The 20,888-nt window shown below is 41.5% G+C and overlaps 1 protein-coding gene across 2 annotated transcripts in view; it reads left to right on the top strand.

Annotated features, from left to right (window-relative positions):
* The first annotated feature begins 228 nt into the window (after window positions 1-228).
* Window positions 229-20,888, top strand: part of LRP12 (LDL receptor related protein 12) — a 49,203-nt gene continuing 28,543 nt past the window's right edge. For both annotated transcript variants that reach the window (XM_056854385.1, XM_056854386.1), the window contains exon 1: window positions 229-310. In XM_056854385.1, the coding sequence (XP_056710363.1) occupies window positions 229-310 (82 nt within the window). The remainder of the gene's footprint in view (window positions 311-20,888) is intronic.

A 20,888-nucleotide genomic window follows, 5' to 3' on the forward strand; every position in this document is an offset into this window, starting at 1 on the left:
CCTCCCACCTGAGCTCGCCGAGGAGGCCGAGGCCGGCAGCTGGAGCGGCGGCCGCAGCTCATGGCTCCGCGAGCGGGCGGCGGCGCAGAGCGCGTGCGCGGGGCTGGCCGCTGCTGAGGCCCCCCGGACACCCCAGCGGGGGCAGCGACGGCTGGGCCCTCCCGCGGCGGCGGCGGCGGCGGCGGCTCTTCCAACTCCTCCTCCTCCTCCCCCCGCCGCGGCGGTGTTATGGCCCCTGGCTGGAGCACGGAAGGGTCCCTTGCGTGGAGGTCAGCGCGGCTCCTGCTCCTCGTCGTCTCCTCCTGTTGCGGTAGGTGCGCCGGGGCGGGGGAGGGCGGAAGAGAAGCCAGCTCCCCCCCCCACACCACACACCGCCCCACCGCCCCACCGCCCCAGCTCCATTCCCCCCCTTTCCCTCCCTTTGTCCCCGAGCGCTGCCCGGGCCCAGGAAGGGGGCGGGGAGAGACAAAGCCGCCTCGCTGGTCTGCTAGGGGGAGGCGGTGGGAAAGGGCCAGAGCCCAGTGGCGCCTTCAAGACTGACAGGAATATTTTCTGGTAGGGTGTTGAGCTTCTGGTAGGGGGAGGAGAGTTTCTTTTTCCTCGCCCCCCCCCCGGTAGGGGAGGAGAGTTTCTTTTTCCTCGCCCCCCCTCCTCCTCCCCCCCTCCCCCCTCCTCCTCGCCTTGCTTTCACTCCGGCCACTTCCCCCCCTCCTCCTCCCCCCAAACAGAACAGTCCAGTGTGTGTGTGTGTAAAGTGCAGTCAAGTCGCAGTTGACTTATGGCGACCCCTTTTTGGGGTTTTCATGGCCAGAGACTAACAGAGGTGGTTTGCCAGTGCCTTCCTCTGCACAGCAACCCTGGACTTCCTTGGGGGTCCCCCATCCAAATACTAACCAGGGCTGACCCTGCTTAGCTTCTGAGATCTGACGAGATCCCGCAGCAAACCCGGTTCGGTTCCTTTTAGTTCACAGCGGGCAGCCGTGTTAGTCTGTCTGCAGTAGTAGGAAAAAGCAAGAGTCCAGTAGCATCTTAAGGACTAACAAGAATATTTTCTGGTAGGGTAGGAGCTTTCGGGAGCCACAGCTCACTTCTTCAGATATCTTCTACAGATAGTAGAAAAGGGCAAGAGTCCAGTAGCACCTTAAAGACTAACAAGAATATTTTCTGGTAGGGTGTGAGCTTTCGTGAGCCACAGCTCACTTCTTCAGATATCTTCTACAGATAGTAGGAAAAAGCAAGTGTCCAGTAGCACCTTAAAGATTAACAAGAATATTTTCTGGTAGGGTAGGAGCTTTTGTGAGCCACAGCTCACTTCTTCAGATATCTTCTACAGATAGTAGGAAAAAGCAAGAGTCCAGTAGCATCTTAAAGGCTAACAAGAATATTTTCTGGTAGGGTAGGAGCTTTTGTGAGCCACAGCTCACTTCTTCAGATATCTTCTACAGATAGTAGAAAAGGGCAAGAGTCCAGTAGCACCTTAAAGACTAACAAGAATATTTTCTGGTAGGGTATGAGCTTTCGGGAGCCACAGCTCACTTCTTCAGATACAGCTAGAATGACTTCAGATACATTCTAGCTGTATCTGAAGAAGTGAGCTGTGGCTCCCGAAAGCTCATACCCTACCAGAAAATATTCCTGTTAGTATTGTCGAAAGCTTTCACAGTCAGAGTTCATCGGTTCTTGTAGGTTATCCGGGCTGTGTGACCGTGGTCTTGGTATTTCCTTTCCTGACGTTTCGCCAGCAGCTGTGGCAGGCATCTTCAGAGGAGTAACACTGAAGGACAGTGTCTCTCAGTGTCAAGATATATTACTCTTCCTACACACTTGACCCTGAGAGATGCTGTCCTTCAGTGTTACTCCTCTGAAGATGCCGGCCACAGCTGCTGGTGAAATGTCAGGAAAGAAAATACCAAGACCACGGTCACACAGCCCAGATAACCTACAAGAACCAATTCTTGTTAGTCTTTAAGGTGCTACTGGACTCTTGCCCTTTTCTACTGGTTCCTTTTAGTATCCATGCCAGTGTTGTCTGACTTAACGCGCTTTGAACAGGCGCGATTGATATTCAGACACAGGGGTGGGGGTTGGTCCTAAAATGAGTGGCGGGACCTCGGGCCCAGCTGTTTTTGTGGCCCCCGCTTTGCCCCTGCGCAAATGGCACAATAGGACTGTATTGTCTCTTGTAGTGGTCCTGGGCAGTGGCAGACTGGCCAGGGTGTCGGCTTGCCCGATGGCAAGTGGTCCCCTGATGACCTGGGCCCCCCTTAAACGTTAGACAATACGTTAAAAATGTTGATGACTTATTAGCAGCCTGAAAATATAATAGAAATTCCAATACTATTACTATATGCAACTAAAATGTTTAATTGTACCTTTTTTCCACTTATGTGTTTTTTGAAAATTTTATTTCTTATAAAAATTATAGCCTTATAGTTGTGGGTGGGCCCCCTTTGTCTCCTGGCAACCAATATTTTTAGCCCCAGTCTGCCACTGGTCATGGGAATCCTGATGCGCGTGGGGGGGTAGTCTTTGGATTTCCATAGTGAAATAGTATTGAGCTGTGTATTTAGGACAGACGGGGCCTGGTTGTGTTAGATTTCTTCCTCGTTCCCATCCCCCCGTCCCTAATAATCTCTATACAACTATTCCCCTGTCCCACATACAGACGCACACATTTAATAGGCGGCAATATAAAATGTAAATATTAAAGATAATAGAACGAGGCCCCAGTCTAATAATTCTCCGGGAGAGGTCTTGAAGCTTTCACATTTGGCCTGTGCTCTTTTATTTTATCCTCTCTTTTATACTTCATCTATCATAAACACACTGATATCTTCGATATACATAAAGACATAATGTATCGTATCCCAGACAGACAATTTCATAGAGCTTCTTTTCTTAAATAGGATGGTGATTTAAGATAGTGGGCCAAATTACTTCAGGTTTTGCATTTTGCCTGGCTTTATATGGTACCCATTTGAAATACAAAAAGCCTTCTTTGGATTCCTGCTGGGTATTCTTAGGCCATAGCTTGCCCTAGAATACATAGAAACAATGGTCCTAAGTCATCAGGTTCTGCTGTATACTTAATTTTAAATAAGTGATCCTTGTGCATTTGACCTGAGATCTATAAATAGCTTTGCTCTGGGGAAACTTTGCAACAATGGTGCCTTGCTAGTAACAGCAGGGCAACAAATCTCACTTAAGATAGAGAACCTCCTTGTGACAACTTCACTATTAGTGAGACTTGGCACAAGAGGAGGCATGTGGTGCAACTTCATTGTATAATAATGTGTGGGAATAATTGTTAAAGCAAAACCTTTTAGACAAGCCATATGAGCTTAATTTCTCCTGAGGCAGGTGGTTTACATGAAGGAGAGCGTCAGTGTATTGATTCACAGTTGCCCTCAAACCATGAACCTTTCTGGTTGTCGTCCACACTTGAGGGCTAACCATAGTTTGGATTGCAGAGATTTATAGTTCCTGTAGTATGGAGGCCTTCCAAGATGTCTCTGTTCCTTCCTCATCATCTGCAAAAAGTACCAGAACATCTTATTCTCCAAATGTTTTAAGCCCCCCCTCCCCCAATGTTTTTGAAGGCCAGACTACTGTACATAAGATGTGGAAGATCTGGCCATGGATCTCCTGAAATGTTGTACTTAAAAGCCGCAGTGGCTGTGTCTGGGGATTATGGGACCTGCATGGACAAAAATCATGTATAAATGCGGCTGAAGTAAGGAGGGGAATTGGATGGGATTGAATGAAAGTTGGATCCAACCTGTAATGTCAAGCGTTTTTGTGCAAGTATCCCAGTATCGGTTAAAAGGTGTGTAGAGGGCTATATAAATGAAACATTTTCGCTGTCAAGTTTCTCAGAAGATTGATAGATTCAACCCAGTTTAAATCAAAGGAAAAAAGAACTGCTTAAATTGGGCATTGACAGTTGTGGGGGGGGGGGCTACAAGCCAGCCCAAATCTTCAGGAGCCAGACTATTTTTTTACCCTTCAGTTTTTGCAGATTTAAAGATTAAATTTTGTAATTATTGCTACTGCAATAAAAAATTGTGCAGTGCCACAATAAAAATTACTAGGTCCTGTGGTGACCTGGCGCCTGGAATTGGTCGAGCCCTGATTTAAATAATTGATTTGATCATCGTTTCCCATTTGTCAATCATGGATTTCTTTACCAGATGACGAGCAATTTGTTTTTATGATAAGAAATATTTGTTTGCAACTAAATAAAACCTTATACTGCCTAAAGCATAATCTGAAAATCATGGAGCTCACTGCACAAGTAGAATTTTTCAGGGATGAGTTGGCAGCAGTGTAATTAATGGAGTTCAGTTTTCCTTTCTATACACTCGCAAGGACACCAACAGCACAACCCTAAATGAATGGGCTTAGACTGGAGTAACTCTCCTTAGGATTGCACTGTAAGTAAGATCACGTTCTGGTGCAAATCAAGGGTCATAGTCATATCAGCAGTCTAGAGTTAAGTATTCTGAAATGTGAGCTAAATACCTAGAACTTTGCAGGTGCGAATCTGATACCATAAATTATCTCATTGGTATGTGCTTCTTAAGGGCAAAATTATAGCAAAAAGCTGTGCTTATTTGACTGGAAACTAAATATCTATGCTGTTTGGTTGATAGTCATAAATATTCATTAAGTGCTTCAATAATAAATACATGGCCATCTTTTATTATTTATAATGTTTCACCTCAAAAGTACATTTTCCCCATTTTTTTCTTGGAAATACACACTTTAATTCATAGAAGATTGTGAATTCTGTTTTAAAAGGTAAATGCAAAAATTTGTATTACATTTGGATCCTCTTTTAAAACAAGTTATTTCTTTAAAACACTCTTATTATAGCTGGATTAAAAATATATCCAATTACATTTTTAAAAATCTGGTTTAATTTTAAAAGAAATAATTGATTTGTATTATGCTTTGACAGGGGTTTCCTGAGACCAGATCTATGAGAAGTAAGAGTGTATTGAATATCTTGGAGCTCTCTCCAGTTTTGCTTAGGTTCTTAGTATGGGAGAATAAGAATGTGGATCTCTTTCTACACTCCTGGTGTAAAGATGGATGCTATACTGGTTTAACAATAATTTCCTTTTCCCACGGAATGCTGGGAATAGTAGTTTTGTATAGGGGGGAGAATTTATTTATCTTCCTCTTTGGTGAGCATTATTTCCTCTTTATATATATTCAAGTAAGCAGACTTACTCTCTAAATCTACTCTTTGTTATTATCTCAGGCAATATGATGTTTCTCAGTTTTATACCTCTACAGTGAACAATGCTGAATTTCCTACCGTAGAATGGTGTTGTGAAGTTCAAGTTATGGCTAACCTGATTACATGAAGTGCTGGGGACAGTTTGAAGTGATTATATATAAGGTTAAATCCTGTCTTGAATTTAAAACTCCTTTGTATGATTAAGGAAATAATAGGTTTTTGACATGTAGTAGTCAATACATGGCCCTGACTGACCATGATAGCCTGATCTCATAAAATCTCAGAAGCTGAGCAGGGTCAACCCTGGTTAGTACTTGGATGGGAGACCACCAAGAAAGTCCAGGGTTGCTATGCAGAGGCAGGCAATGGCAAACCACCTCTGAACATCTCTTGCCTTGAAAAATCTATCGGGTCACCATAAGTCAGCTATGGCTTGATGACAAAAAAAATCAATACATGACTGAGTCAATAGTTTTTGAAGTGTAGTAATCAATACATGACTAAGTCAATCTGTCATTGCCGCTAGAAAGACACAGTTAAGTTATGGCCATTGATGCGGAGACTCTTTGCCTCAAATCCCTGTCCAGTGGAACTTCTTATGTCCAAATAGCCTGAAGGGGCAGTCAGAATCTCTGTGATGCAAGGTGTTGGGTTAAATAGTTTTTCTGTTTTCAAAAGAACCCAGAAGGCTGGTATAAAGTCAAGTTATTCTGGTGACCAGATAGGTAGCTGAAATTGATTTTCTGTTCTTTATATACAACTAAATGTGGTTTTGAAGAATGTCTTCCAAAGAACCATGTAATTGGGTTCATAGAACTGGAAGGAATGGAATATCTTATGTCAATTAGTTCAGAGTTCAAGCAGGGCACTTCATATTCAAGGGTACCTGACAGCCTGTTGCCATCTGCTTTGTTGTTTTCTTAATTTCCTAATTTATAAATGTGTTTTTCCTAAATTGCAGTGCCTGTAGAAGAGAACTACACTCCATATTAGAGTCTGGTAGGAACAGTACAAGTCAAGCCTTAGATGTAGCTCTTCTGTTAATACGCTTAGTATATTTTTTCTTTTTGTGACATGAGATCACATTTCCGAAGCTTTCAGTTCACATGAAGCTGCCTCATACTGAATCAGACCCTCAAAGTCACTATTGTCTACTCAGACCGGCAGCGGCTCTCCAGGGTCTCAGGCAGGGGTCTTTCACATCACCTACTTGCCTAGTCCCTTTAACTGGAGATGCTGGGGATTGAACCTGGGACCTCCTGCATGCCAAGCAGAGGCTGTACAAACTGAGCCACAGCCCCTCCCCAATAGTGTAGATGCTGGTGTTCATAACACATGAAGCTGCCTTATACTGAATCAGACCATTGTTCCATCAAAGTCAGTATTGTCTTCTCAGACCAGCAGCAGTTCTCCAGGGTCTCAGGCAGGGGTCTTTCACATCACCTACTTGCCTAGTCTCTTTAGCTGGAGATGCCAGGGATTGAACCTGATGCCGGGGATTGAACCTGTGACCTTCTGCATGCCAAGCAGATGCTCTACCACTGAGCCACAGCCCTTCCCCACATTGCTGATTTCATGTTTTGTTTCTCTCCTATAAGCCTGATATTTTTCTGGGCAACGACCACTGTGTCTTATCTATTTAAGTACCCTCTAATTTCAGTATGAATTTGTTTCTTATTTCCTGTTTCCTTGGAGTATTATTTCTGGTATTACCACTTTTATAATTTTGAACATTTAAGTCCCATCCTTTCACTTGTTTGTAAACTTTCCTATTTTTATAACAGCTGGAAATTTGCTAGTTATAGAGCTTTCTTCAAAGTCACCGTTGCTTCACTTAAGGCTACAGTTTCTACTCAGCAAGTTCCAGTAAAATCCAGAGGCTTTAAAAAAATCTAAGCAGGAGTTTAATGTTTTTTTAAAAGGTTAACAGTGTAAATCAGTTTTAGTTTTCTTGATTCAGTTTATATCTTACCAGCAAAATCCACTTTGTAGAATCTAAATAGCCATATGCCTGTATTTATTTATTTGAAAAATGTTCTGAATCCTCACTTGAGGACTTCAGGCTAGGCTTCAGTTTACCCTTTGGCATGTTTGCTAGTTACTTTCTAGATACAAGGGAGAGAGGTAACGCTTGAGTTTCATAAACCTTCGCTGCCTTTGTGGCAACTATGTCTACAAGTGTGCTTTCTCTGTTGTGGCTCCCACCTTGTGGAATGACATGCCCAAGGAGGTCAGGAAAGCTCCCATTCTCCTGGCCTTCCATAAAGTACCGTATATACCCGTGTATAAGCCAACCCACGTATAAGCCGAGGTGCCTAATTTCTCCCCCAAAATGGGGAAAAATTAGGCACCCGCGTATAAGCCGAGGGTCAGCTTATAACCCCTCCCCTCCCCCAGCAGGCTTACCTGACCGGGCTCCTGGCGGCGGGAAGCGGCGGATCCGGCAGGGCCGGCCTTCCTGCAGGTGCAGGAGGCCCCCCCAGGCCGCTCCTGGCAGCGGGAAGTGGCGCGGGCCCGGCGGTGCGGCCTCCCTGCCGCCGCAGGGGGCCTCTGGAGGCCGCTCCCAGCCAGGAAAAGGCGGCAGGGGCGGCTGAGCTGCCTCCCTGCGGCCGCAGGGGGCCTCTGGAGGCCGCTCCCGGCCGAGAGAAGGCGGCGGCGGTGGTAAGTTCCCCCCTCCCTCCCCTACCGTATTGACCCGTGTATAAGCCGAGTTCAGCTTTTTCAGCCCTTTTTTTGGGCTGAAAAACTCGGCTTATACGTGAGTATATACAGTATGCAAAACTGAACTATTCAAGAGGGCTTTTCTGCTCTTATAATAAGGCTGCACAGTACAAACTGGTTCACAAACTTACTTGGATAAACGTTTGGGACTTGTGGTCTGTACTGCTGTGTATAGCGTATTGTAAGTGCGATCCTATTATGTATTTTCTGTACCCCTTAATGGGTCGTGTGAATAGTTACCCTATGCTTTTGTTTCTTCCAGACTTCTAATATCCTAATGCATTAGTTATTGAATGTCCCATTTTGTTGATTGACAACTATGTGTTATCCGCCTTGAGTCCACTTGTGAGAAAGGCGAGCTATAAATAACATAAATAAATAAAAAACTGCAAGTTAGGGTTAGCAAAACTATTATTATGCAGTTGATTTTTTTTATTTTTTCATGAGTTCGTCCCATATATTTGTCATGTCAGGTTTTATTAACAGTTTTATCATAATTGATGTTGGATTCTTTTTGTATTGCTGGAAGTTTTTTGTTTTTATTTTGTGATAAGGAAGACTTCTATTGCTTGGTTTCTTAGCTTCTATGATGGAGCCCTATTAACAAATAGATAGAAAATTTTATCACCACAATAATTATTGTGTAGTTCGGTTAGAGTTATATGCACAGCTTTTCTTAGTCTTTCCTGCCTCTTCTTTATGCCTTTCTTCCTCAGAGCTCTTAATGCTTCTTGTGCATAGTGAGTAATCTGAGAATTGCATCAGGTTGCTTTTGGCCGCCATCACAATTATTACACAAGGGAAACCTGCAAGGATTTATGGGGAAGGAGAAAGCCCATCCCTTTCCATGCTATTGGCTTTGGCTCCAGCTCTCTGCCTCCTCCTATTGGCCTCCACAGCCATCTCCTTTTCCTGTTCCTCCTGGCAACTGCATGTGTTTGCCTGCCATTGTATCACCAAAATGCCACCCAAAGTTGAGAGTTTAGTTTTTGTGATATCTGTCCATGTTGCTGTTAACTACTTTGATTTTTACTTCTGAATTTCTTTGTTTTTTTAAGTAAGATTTTTATGCCAACCTAGAGATTTCCAGTGATCACACTGGTAAGCACACCTTGCTATTCAAGGTATTTTAATGCCGTGGGGTGCAGGAGGAGAGGGATATAGTAAATGTTGACTGTACCTATGCTGATATTGCAGTTTCCGCTTCTGTATGCCCTTCTGTGAATAATCTCCCCATTTCCTTTTTGTGATTATGCCCCTTTGCAAGGTCTCATGAAAAGATTTTCAAAATATGAGCAGAATGTTTTAAGCATTTTGAGTGAGGATGTGCAGGTAACTGAAGCTCGCGTGGAAAGTAAAAATATTCACTTTTTAGGCTAACATCTTTATGTATGGATGCTAGCAGAGTACCCATACATACAAATATTTGGGGGAAAGCCTGTAGGGCTTTGTTATATTCAAGGTAATACGCCTCTGCACAGAGTTTAAAATGTTCGTGCTCTGGAAATACCTGCTGTAGGGAATAACTAGAGTCTAACAGTGTCCAAATGTGTTTAAGGTATTCAAGCCTCCTGCTGGGTTTAACAGGAATTTTCTGTGAATAAGAGATACAGGGCTATATGTCTTTTAAAGTGTTACCATAAAAACTTCAAGTCTGTTACCTGTGTGAAACATCTAAGAAGCACAGAAAAAGGCTTTACCTAAAAGGTGCAGAATGGGTCCTAGTAAATTAATTGGGGAGAAAATGCCCTTCTGGAGATCTCTAACTTTCCAAAACTTGCTTTGATAAGCTGTTGGAAAAGAATGAGCCAGTGCCTCAAGGGTTTTATTTATTTAAAAAGCAGCCATAACAGTATTTAAAGTTTTATTTATAACTTTGTAGAATGTCTAAATCATGGGTTCTTAGCGATTTTCTATTCCTTGCATGAGCAACAAGTGAACTGCACTGTAGTTTTCGGTGTTTGTTGCTAAGTTTTTCTTCCTGAGGTCACAGTTCAGCAACTTTATAAAGCTCTCATATACCACAAGAACGGTTTCCTCTGTAAGAATCAAAATTTAGTCTGTGCCAAGCTAGATGTAGTACGGATGCTAAGGAATAAAGCAAAGTATTCAGCTGTTAAGCCAAGAATCTCTCCAGCCTAAATTGATACGGGCAGTTAGAAACCATTTAGGGAGAGTGGGCCTTTCTTCAAGTGAGCTTCTGAAGTTAGACTACGAACAAGCAAAAAGCTTAGTTAAACAAAGGATTGAGGACGTAGAGCGACAAGACGATCTTAACAAGGCACCAGGTTTCAGGTCCCCTATTATTATTATTATTATATTATGGCCCCAGCCCCTTTTCTCTCACAACTTGAAGACCTCCGAATTAGGAGAGCCTCCACTCTGGCAAGATGTGAGGCTATGCCCTTGGCATTACTGGATGGCAAATACAAAAAAAAACCAAAAACAAACCATATCTAGAGAGACTCTGCCCATGTTCCATGGGAGAGGTGGAGGCAATGAAGCATGTCTTTTTTCGATGCCCATATTATAGTGGTCTGAGGGTTAAGTTTGTCCATCCTATAATAGTTAAATTCGCTGAAAGTCCAGAGCAGGTATGGCTGGATAAATTATTAATTGACGAAAACCCCATGATTTTGAAACAAGTGGCCAATTTTTGTGCTGGTGTGATAACTGTTAAAAGCCCGGAGTAAGAAAACGGCTGATGGAAAGGATAAGGAAATTTAATAAGTATAGTAATTCTGCTCCAAGTTTTACACTGCTGACAGTATTTTATCTGTATTTTATTTGACCTGTTACCAATTTTTTTAATGTAAGGTTTTAGATTTTAGGATTGTAGCATTGCTGTGCAATAGGATATTTACTGGTCTATGACTGCAATAAATTATTAAATTAAAGCAAAGTATATGAAGATGGGTAAATTCGAGTCCATGGGTAGATTCAAGCCCACTAGCACCTTAGACACCAACAAGAGTTTCGGGGTATCAGATGAAAGGAGCTTTGACTCTCCAAAGCTTATACTCTTACAATCTTGTTGGTCTCTAAGGTGCCACTGGACTCAAATCTAGCTGTTCTGTTGCAGACCCACATGGCCACCCTCTAGAACTATCTTTATGGAGATGGAAGTTGTTTGACTATTGAACGCATCAGTACGTATTTGAAAGTAAGGAGCTGCATAGATAAGAAAGAGATAATCTTCAGGATAGAAATAGGAAAAGTATAAAGCTAGAGTGGCTTAGGGAAGCTTTGATGACAAGGGCTTTGAGAAGGGATAGAGAAGACGACTTGATGAATACCAAGCAGAGCCTCAGAAAATCCAGTGAGATGTGGCATGTCAGATTAGGGCAGAGGCAACCTGGATTCAAATCCCTGCTCTGATGTGAAGCTTTGCTGAGAGACATGGGGGCCAGTTCTTCTCTCTCAGCCTAAACTATCTCAAAGGATTGTTGTGAGAATAAAAGGGAGGAAAGAAGACCTTTGTGTATCACCCTGAGCTCATTTGAGAAAGGATTGGATGAAAATGTGGTAGATGGGTAGATAGCAACCACGCTTGTTTATTGTCTTCTATTTTATTTTAATTTATTTTATAAAATTTATATCCCGGCTATATGCCCTCATAAGGGCCACTGAGGCAGCTATCCAATTAACTAGCGCAGAGCAGATAGTATGAGAAATCAGAATAAGGAGAGACCATGGTAATTCTTCTATTATCATCGTATAGATACCAGATGTCCAGAAGTTTCCTTACGTCTGTACTGGCCTCAGTTTAAAATAGGTTTGGGTGCTTGTGGCTAGAATGCCTTTTGGTACACTGAAGGATTCTACCATCCACTTGCTCCTGAAGAAGATCCAACTTTTCCTTCCCAGGAAGAATAGCAACATTGATTTGTGGGCTTTTCTCAGCCTTTTTCTCTGACAGAAGATACTTGACCTAGTTCATCCCTCTCCTTCTTATTCATCCCCCCCCCCATGTGGACAGGAAGATGGCAAGCAGTTCCTGTAGCAATCTCCTTTTTCCCCCTAATTAGGATGGTTGTTGAGCTGATGGCAGCTGCTCTCAGCTTCCTAGGAGCATGGTGGAAAGGCAGGCTTTCATTAAGGTACAGGCTATATGTCCTGGATGCCAGTACTGAAAGCCTCTGTAGTCACACACAGTGTTAAATACAAAGCTGATTTTATGCCAACAGAAAGGGTTTTTTGATTCTCCTACCTACACATACACACACACACTGCAGACTCTCAGTTTGACCATGCCTCCCCAGTCACCCTTGCATTAGCATTTCAGGGAGTTTAGTGGGATATGGGCAGGATATGACCTTTCCATCCCATTTGCAGACCTTGTAAAAGTGGTTCCCATTTAAGAGAGTACCGTGTAAATTTATCCAAAAAGATGTGACTAGAAATGTAAAAAGCCCTGGCTATAAGTATTGGATCTTGAATTGTGTGTTCATTGGAACACTATCATCATTGTAGCACTAGAGAAGGATATATCCTTCTTAATGTGCTAAGCACAGAGCTACACCCTTCTAAGCTCATTGACTTCCGTGGAGTTAGAAGGGTATTTCTCTGCTTGCACTGTAGGAACTATTTATTTATTTTCAAATTTTTCCATCTCTTATTGGTGTGGTTCAGACAGCACCCAACTGTGGTGAAATGCTATGTGGACCTTGTGTTGTGCTGTTTGTCCTCCACTCATGTGGTGTGATCAGCTTGTGACTTCTGCTTGAGCGTGAACCTAAGTTTGCCATTGTGCTTCATTTGATGAGCTATGGCTTGTGTTTCCCTGCTGTGGATTGCGAACCATAAATAAAACTTTATAGGGGAAGAGTATTGCATTATATATGTCTTGCCCATTGTGTATGATTAATGTATCATACACTATATTATGTTGGAAGTAACAGATACAAAGATAACAGGTCCAATATATTGAGCAGACATAATTCAAGTGATTACGGTTGTGTTTAACAAGTTTAGTATGTAGAAGTTTTCCAGTGTGGTGGCAGATGCTTGTCAATTCAAAAGGTAGCAAGTTTTAACGAGCATAAAGCTACACTAAAATAACAATAAAATCTAACATAAATATGCCATCTGCACCTGTTTCATGGTTTATATTGAATAAGCTGTGTAATAATGAGCTTTATATAAAAAAAACCATTTGTCTTACATAAAATCAAAGTAGTTTGTGTTTGTTTATTTTATTTTTGTGGCTGTTGTCAGAAGATACCGTTCCAGCAAGGGCTGAGTTCTTCCACCTACTCAGCTGCTTCCCCGGGTTGCTCATGCTTGAAAAGAAACTGCTACTTGATGTTGTCTGTGTTTCTGCTTGTCAGGGAGAGCCAGCGTGGTGCAAGCACGGTGGTTTGGAATGGTGGACTCTGATCTGGAGAACCGGGCTTGATTCCCCACTCCTCCACATGAGCAGCGGAGGCTAATCTGGTGAACCGGGTTTCCCCACTCCTAGACACGAAGCCAGCTGGGTGACCTTGGGCAAGTTACAGTTCTATTAAGAGCTCTCTCAGCCCCATTTACCTCACAGGGTGTCTGTTGTGGGGAGGGGAAGGGGATTGTAAACCGGTTTGAGCCTCCCTTAAGTGGTAAGAGAAAGTCGGCATGCAAAAACGAACTCTTCTTCTTCCTCTTCTTCTTCTATCCCACCAAAGGCTGAGTTCTTCCAGCTGCTCAACCCCACGCCCTGTCTGCTACCCTGCTTTTATTGTTGTGTTATGATTTTAGACTATTGTTTGGTTTTTGTAAGCAGCTTTGAGTCCTGCTTTGCAAGAGAAAAGCGGGATACAAAATAAGTATTTATTATCATAATCAGCCATTAAAAATCAAAGGTTAGACCCAGCAATCTCTCTCTTCCTTTCCCCTTTGATGTTCTTCTCTTTGAGGCAATATTATTATCAATAAGTTAAGGAATTTAGTGCAGATTAATTTGGGAAACCCCCTTTCCTCAGGGGAGGTTAAAATGTTTTAATTCAAGCATGGTGTTTAGTATAAAAACGTTCTACATGTATAAACCAAATCAAAGAAAACTTTCGTCAGTGAAAATGAAATCTATACCAACCTGAAGATGCTGTATCTCATCTGAGTTAATGTCTTTGACAGTGTAACATTACCATGCATGCTTAATAAGGGTAGCTCAATTACTCTCCTTTTAGGGAGCAGAGAATATGCATATTTATGCCTTCTACCTCTTATGCCAGATTAATTTAATTTGGACTAATTTGTAGAGTACACAAAGTCAAGTTACCATCTGAGAGAAGGCGAAGGGACTTAAATTTCACAAAAAGAGTTGTTAGAGAAGCAGTGAAACAGGACACTGTAATACTGTAGAAATCACTTTTGGACATCACGTGTTTGCGTGGCACATTCCTATGGTCTCAAGTCAGTACTGAGCAAGAGTAAAGTACCTGCATACTTGCAGGTACTTTAGAGGAAGCATGGGAATGATCTCTGAGAAAACAGGTAGCAAGTCTTTCCTGTAACAATGCTGTCATGTTGCCCAAATACCAAAAAACGCTTTGATACCGTAGTGGCTGTTTTCTACTATATGAATGTTTAAGGAGTAGTGTGGACTGAAGATGATGTGAATCTGGGCTGTTATGATTGACACATCTCTAGCTATCTTTTAAGGTAGAGTGCAAATGTATCTTACTGTGCCTATTATAACCAGATGTTTGCTTCCTCTCTTCTTTCCACAGTCGATTAACAGACGAATCTACATCTGTGTTGATGGAGTGTAATAGTGCTGTAATTTAACAATTAAATGGGCTTGTGAAACTTTAAGAAAAAATTGTGCTTTTATCAGGATATCATTTATTTTTGTACTTCAGTCGTATTCTTCCTATAGAATATGCATAGTAGATTAATAAGGCTTGATATTGTAGGGCCTTTAAAAAAACTGAAATAACATCTTAGGGGTGTGTGGGAAGGAGTGGTTTAATGATGACGACAGTTCAGTCTTTGAAAAGTGGGCTGGAGGTGGGTGGGACAAAGAAAACTGATAGAAACATTAGGCACTAGGAGGAAAAAGCCAACTCAAAATCGGCTTCCAGAAAAAGATTGGGGTAAAAGTGGTCACAAAAAAGCCAGAAAAAAACGGGGAAAACATGAAAACTGAAGTGAAATCCGGGGCTAAATTGAAGCATTACCGGTCCAGAACATGAAAAACCCTATGTGGAAAAGAGCAGTGTTTAATATGTGCAAGGGACATGAAAAATTGGTACTAAGTGTTTTCACTTGCTTTGTTTTCAATAAAGAAAAAGTTGCCCTGTGTCCTTTTGAAAAGATATAGCTTCCCTTCATCTATGAAGGTAGGATCTTCTGTCAAACAATGATTATAACTCTGTTCATTAAATTCTGGCCATGGAAATATTGGTATTTTATAACTCGAAATTTGTTAGCAGAGATGGCTTCTGCAATTGAAATATTGTTTCTAGCAAATCCATAGAAATAATTTGAAGATATTGGAAGTTAGTGTGCATTCGTTCTGTGGTCCTTAAATGTCTCTACCAGCATTAAAGATTCTCTACCCCTGAAGAACATTACAAGGTCAGAAAAACTTGTCTCTCCTAATTCCCTCTAAACCAGCCACAGGTTGTTTGTATGTATTTCCCTCATGTTGTCAGGGGAAATGAGGAAAGATGGAGGGAAGTGTTTTGACTGAGCACAGTTCATTTTCAACTCATCCAGCTCAAGGAATACCGAAGGGAACAATTCTATATATCCTATTTGCGACAACACCATAAACTATCTACCTTCATGCCTTTCCTGTGAAAGCATCTTTTTAGACTGCAAATTATCTGTCCTGATTCTGTGGAGCTGAAAAGATCTGTCAAAGGGTGCAACTGAAATTTGAGACTACGACTGAACTATGACTTGTTGTGTATCCTTAGAGCTCAATGCTATCCTTTAGCAGCAATTTGGAGTTTAACCTCCCTTTACCCCCTCCTAAACTCAGCGTGGTGTAGTGGTTAAAAGCAGTGGCTTGGAGCGGTGGACTCTGATCTGGAGAACTGGGTTTGATTCCCCACTCCTCCACATGAGCGGCGGAGGCTAATCTGGTGAACTGGATTTGGTTCCCCACTCCTACACATGAACCCAGCTGGGTGAACTTGGGCTAGTCACGGCTCTCTTAGAGCTCTCTCAGCCCCACCTACCTCACAGGGTGTCTGTTGTGGGGAGAGGAAGGAAAGGTGATTGTAAGCCGGTTTGAGTCTTCCTTAAGTGGTAGAGAAAGTCGGCATATAAAAACCAACTCTTCTCCTCCTTACAATTAAAAGAGGGGGGGAGATTAACACCCATGAAACGTTAAGAACATAAGAGCTCTGCTAGATCAGACCACTGGTCCATCTAGTCCAGTACTGTGTACATTGCTGTCACAAGCAGCATTAACGACTTGAATGTCACAAGCATATTTTTGAAGAAGATGTGTTGGTTTTTATAGGCCGATTTTCTCTACCTTTTAAGGGTAATCAAACCAGCTTACAATCCCCTTCCTCTCCCCACAACAGACATCTTGTGAGATAGGTGAGGCTGGGAGAGTTCAAAGAGAATTGTGACTAGCCCAACGTCACACAACTGGCTTCATGTGTAGGAGTGGGGAAATCAACCCCGTTCACCAGATTAGAGTCCGCCATTCATGTGAAGGAGAGGAGAATCAAACCCGGTTCTCCGGACTAGAGTAAACCACTCTTAACCACTACACCAAGGTGATGTATCAAGAAGATAATGGGAGATCGGTTAGCAGCACCTTGTCATGGTAGTTAAAAGTGCATGAATGCTTTTTTCAGATGCTGACTAAGGGATTAACAGTTATAAACAAGTCTAGCCACACCTTTATCTTCTTTTGTCCTGGGGCTTCTTTCCCATATTCTGTACAGACAAAATGCTAAACTAGATGGACCATCAATGAGACCCATTGTGGCAGTTCTTGTGCTTCTGTGATAACAATTTTAAGAGAAGAGGGATGATTTTTAGATAGAGTATTCAAGTACAAACTATAACTTTCAGCATATGATGTTCCTTTTTCAAAGAAGGAAATAGGGAAAATTTTAATGGTCTTCTCTGAAACGAATTTGCTGTTCTTGAAAAAAAATGTAGGAGTTTAAAGGTATGTGTTTCTATATTTTAATGTGTGTTGCTAAAATGGAATATATCATGTTTGTGCCCATGGGCTATACTTCAATCAATCCCAGACTTTGCCTAGGAAATTGAGGCCAGATGCAGAATAGTAGTGTAATACCCTTCACTACTCCATCCTTTTCAGTAGCAGTTTACCTTCACATGGTTCTTATGATACTTGCTTTTTTCAAATTTCCATGGCATCATTTTGATATTCACATGCCTATTCCACCCCCACAGCATTCAGATAGAAGAAGAAGCCTTTATATGAACCCATCACATTTATTTTGACACAGGGTGGGGAAGACTTCCAATGCTTGCTGCAGGCACTGCTCTTCAAACAGATTATCCTTTCACCATCTGGGCTAGTTAAATGAAATGACCAGATATCTCTTTAAAAGGCAAGCCTTTTCTGGGAACTGGTTTCTGGGGACCTTTCCTTTCCAAAATAAGTTTTCATAAACTGTGCTGTGTGGCCGACACAGCAGAACTCAATTTTGCAGTTTTAATAATCTTGGTCCCTGCTAGTTATCTCCATTTAGAATTCAGTGACAAGTTATAAAATGAAATGGGCTGGCAGGTTACTTGTTTTATCAACCAAGTCTGTTTTCTAGGCAGAGTACAAATCTTCTAGGGCCAAATCAGTTCTTTCAAGAACTGGTTCTTGTTTTGCTCAGTTGTTGGCTGATTACAAATCTACTGGTTGATATTAATTGCTGAGTTAAAAATGCATACAATTGTTCTAAGCCTTTGCTTAGTAGATTGATGACTGATAGAAAACTCATGAATGTTTGTCTTCCTTATGACTAAGTTATTGCTCCTCTGTTGAGGCATGTGCTGAAATAACCCTTTTTAATATCAGCACTGTGAGGAGAGGGAGCTCTTGAGCAAAAGGAAGAGTTCTGTAGCATTGTGTTGGGTTCTCCAATTCATTAGACTTTGTTGCGCTGAACTTTGGGTCTACATCTTGCAATTTGCTGTCAGCTGTACAATTAAGTCTACATTCACAATTTGTTACCAAGGCAACTGTAGGTACTTCATCTATAGTTAAACAATAAATATGAGGTAATTTTTCTTTGTTTATTAAATTCAGGTCATCTTTGTCTTTACAGTGCTAAGTAAGGATAATGAAGTAAATGCACTTTCTGTTGGATAATACTCTTGTAAGGCTTTGATGAAACAATTTCAGTTGTAAAGCTATCACACAGGAAGCTAAGGTTAACCAAAAAATAGAAGCTGACATCTTTTTAGAAGTTCACACTTTTTTTCTTTCTTGGGATTTTTGTTTTGTTTTGTTTTTTGCTTTCTGTATGGAGCTGTAGTATAATTAGGGCCTTTGTTGTAAGCTTGTATTTGTTATAGTGCTTGAGTAGATGGACCTATAAAAGATGATTATTTGTCACTGTATTAAGTTGATATTGCTTGAGGTCTACACGCAGGCATCAGTGACTCACTTAGTGTTATAAAAATATACCATCTCTAATTGTCAGATATAGGAGACCTGAACCTAGTTCCAGCATACCCTGAACAATAGAAAAAGTTTGAAAATTTATTTTAGAGAATTTTTCATACAACCTGTCCAGGGAACCTGCCTAAAGCCGCTTACAAATAAAACATAATAAAAACATAAAATATTAAAAAATCGTAATGAAAACCCAGCATAAAACAGCCAACCAAAGCATGAAACCATAGATAATTAAGCAGCTAAAAATTACTACCAGTTTCCAGACTAAAATACGCTATTAAAATGGTGGTAGAATATTAAGCAGAAATGTTTTGCCTGGCGCCCAGAAGAGAGTAACCATAGACATTGGGTGAGCATCAAGGAGAAGAGCATTCCAAAATGGACCATGTAACATCTCTGTTTTGAAACTTAGGATATGAAGTCTGCCTTGTAAAAGTGCTAACACTAGCACAAAGCAAGTGGAAGAACCCCTGGGGTGAAATGTTGAGTTCAAAAGTGTCTGCTGATTAGTGGAGAGCATACTTGTACTGGCAGCCAGAAATGTATCTCAGTTTCAGGTTGCAGGTTGTATTTACTAGTACAGTATCCAAAAACATCTTGGCTGCTGTTCTCAGCCTAGATTATTCTAGGATACCCTAAACCATTACATAACAGTACCATGTTTTACTTTTCATAGGGGTCTAGTTTTACTCTAGTCTAGTACAACTTCAGTGTAAAATTGGTGGCTTTCTAACTTGTCTGTTAAAACAGCCCTGGTTTAAGGATTCTTCTGGTTCGCAAACCCACTTTCAGAAGGGTTGAAGGAGCAAACCTCCCTGGTTGGCTTCCATGACATTAAAGCCTTGAAAAGAGGGGCTGCCATTCCTAAACCAGTAAAGACATAAGTTCTGAGACGGAGTAGCAAATATGTCTGGAATGGGATATAGGAGAAGGAGATGTTAACATTGTGTTTTGAAAGTATTGTAAGCCACTTTGAGGACCTTATTGCTGAAAAGCAGGATGGAAAGTTAATAAAATAATCAGTCAATATAAAATCTGTCAGTTTACTTTATGGAAGCCATGAAATCATCTGACGGTTCTCAAAGGGTTGTATCCAGCGCTCTGTAAGTAGAATTTTCCTATCCCTTCTGTAGCTTCCCTAAATATTTCCTTTGGAGGGCAAGGGTCCCAGAAACAGCCCTAGGGTCAATGCGGGGTATGCAGTTGGAGGTAGGAGTCTGTGAAAATCTCTCCCTCCCACTAGCAGAAATACCCATCTACCAATGAAAAGCAAGCATTGGATATGGCTCAAAGTGTGAAAACTTTATAGATTCTTGCCTATTTTAGTTGCATTGATACCTCCACTCCTTTTAGTTGCTGTGGTTGCTTTTTGATGGTTGGTATAGGCATGCTATCTTTGGCTTATTTGTAAGTGCCATGTTAGCCAAGAGACTATAACGGAGTGGTCTAATTAGAAAACAATGGAATGCTTGTCATCATCCCAGGCAGAACAAGAAATTCATCTTGTGAAATCTTACTCCTGCATGCCATCTCCAAGGGAAAATTTTAAGAAGTGGGTTTAGGTAAATATTGCCAAGAGGAGGTATCAAAGTCTAGTCTTCATGGCATAAAGCAAGCCCCAAGAGAGATGAGAGATGAGAGCCAGCTAATTGATTTGCTTTCAGTTGATGAATCCAATTGATGTGTTTGGAGAATGTAACAAAGCTGATTTTAGAAACATAAGAACCTTTCTGGTTCAGCATTCAGTTTCCCACAGTGACTGACCAGGTGCCTTGGAAAGGTCACGTGTGTGAGGCCAAAGCCTTTTTCCTTCTGCTGCCTCTCAGCAATTGAAATATACAGGAGAAAGGAATATCTTCCGACTTGGGTTTAAAAATTTATTAAAAAACCAAATCAGATTTAAGTTAGGACAATGTGTCGAATGTGTCGAATTGTGTCTTACCCAGAATTCTAGTTCAGGTTCAACAATTTGTTTTAGAAAAGGATGAGTTATAAAAATAGAAAATACTTCTTAATTAGCCCTGTGAAGTCTTGCAAGCCCTGTTCACTTGATTCTCAGGAGCTTAGAAAAGCCCCATGGCTGCCCAAGAACACTGCTCGTTTCCTTTACTCCCAAGGGCATACCAGCTTCTCCCTTGTTAGGCTGACACAGAATGTTAGGAACTGGCTTTTAAAATATATTCTAGTTTTAACAGAGTAGTATGAGAAGATTATAGGACAAGGAGGCATATTATTCAGATGGGACAATTGGTGGCATGATGTGGCAATTTGCTATTAACTGAACAGAGAACTAGACTACCTTTATTATGTCTTTCCCTGTTGGTAGCATCT

Source organism: Euleptes europaea, chromosome 8 (genome assembly GCF_029931775.1).
Source record: "Euleptes europaea isolate rEulEur1 chromosome 8, rEulEur1.hap1, whole genome shotgun sequence".
NCBI classification, from domain to species: domain Eukaryota; kingdom Metazoa; phylum Chordata; class Lepidosauria; order Squamata; family Sphaerodactylidae; genus Euleptes; species Euleptes europaea.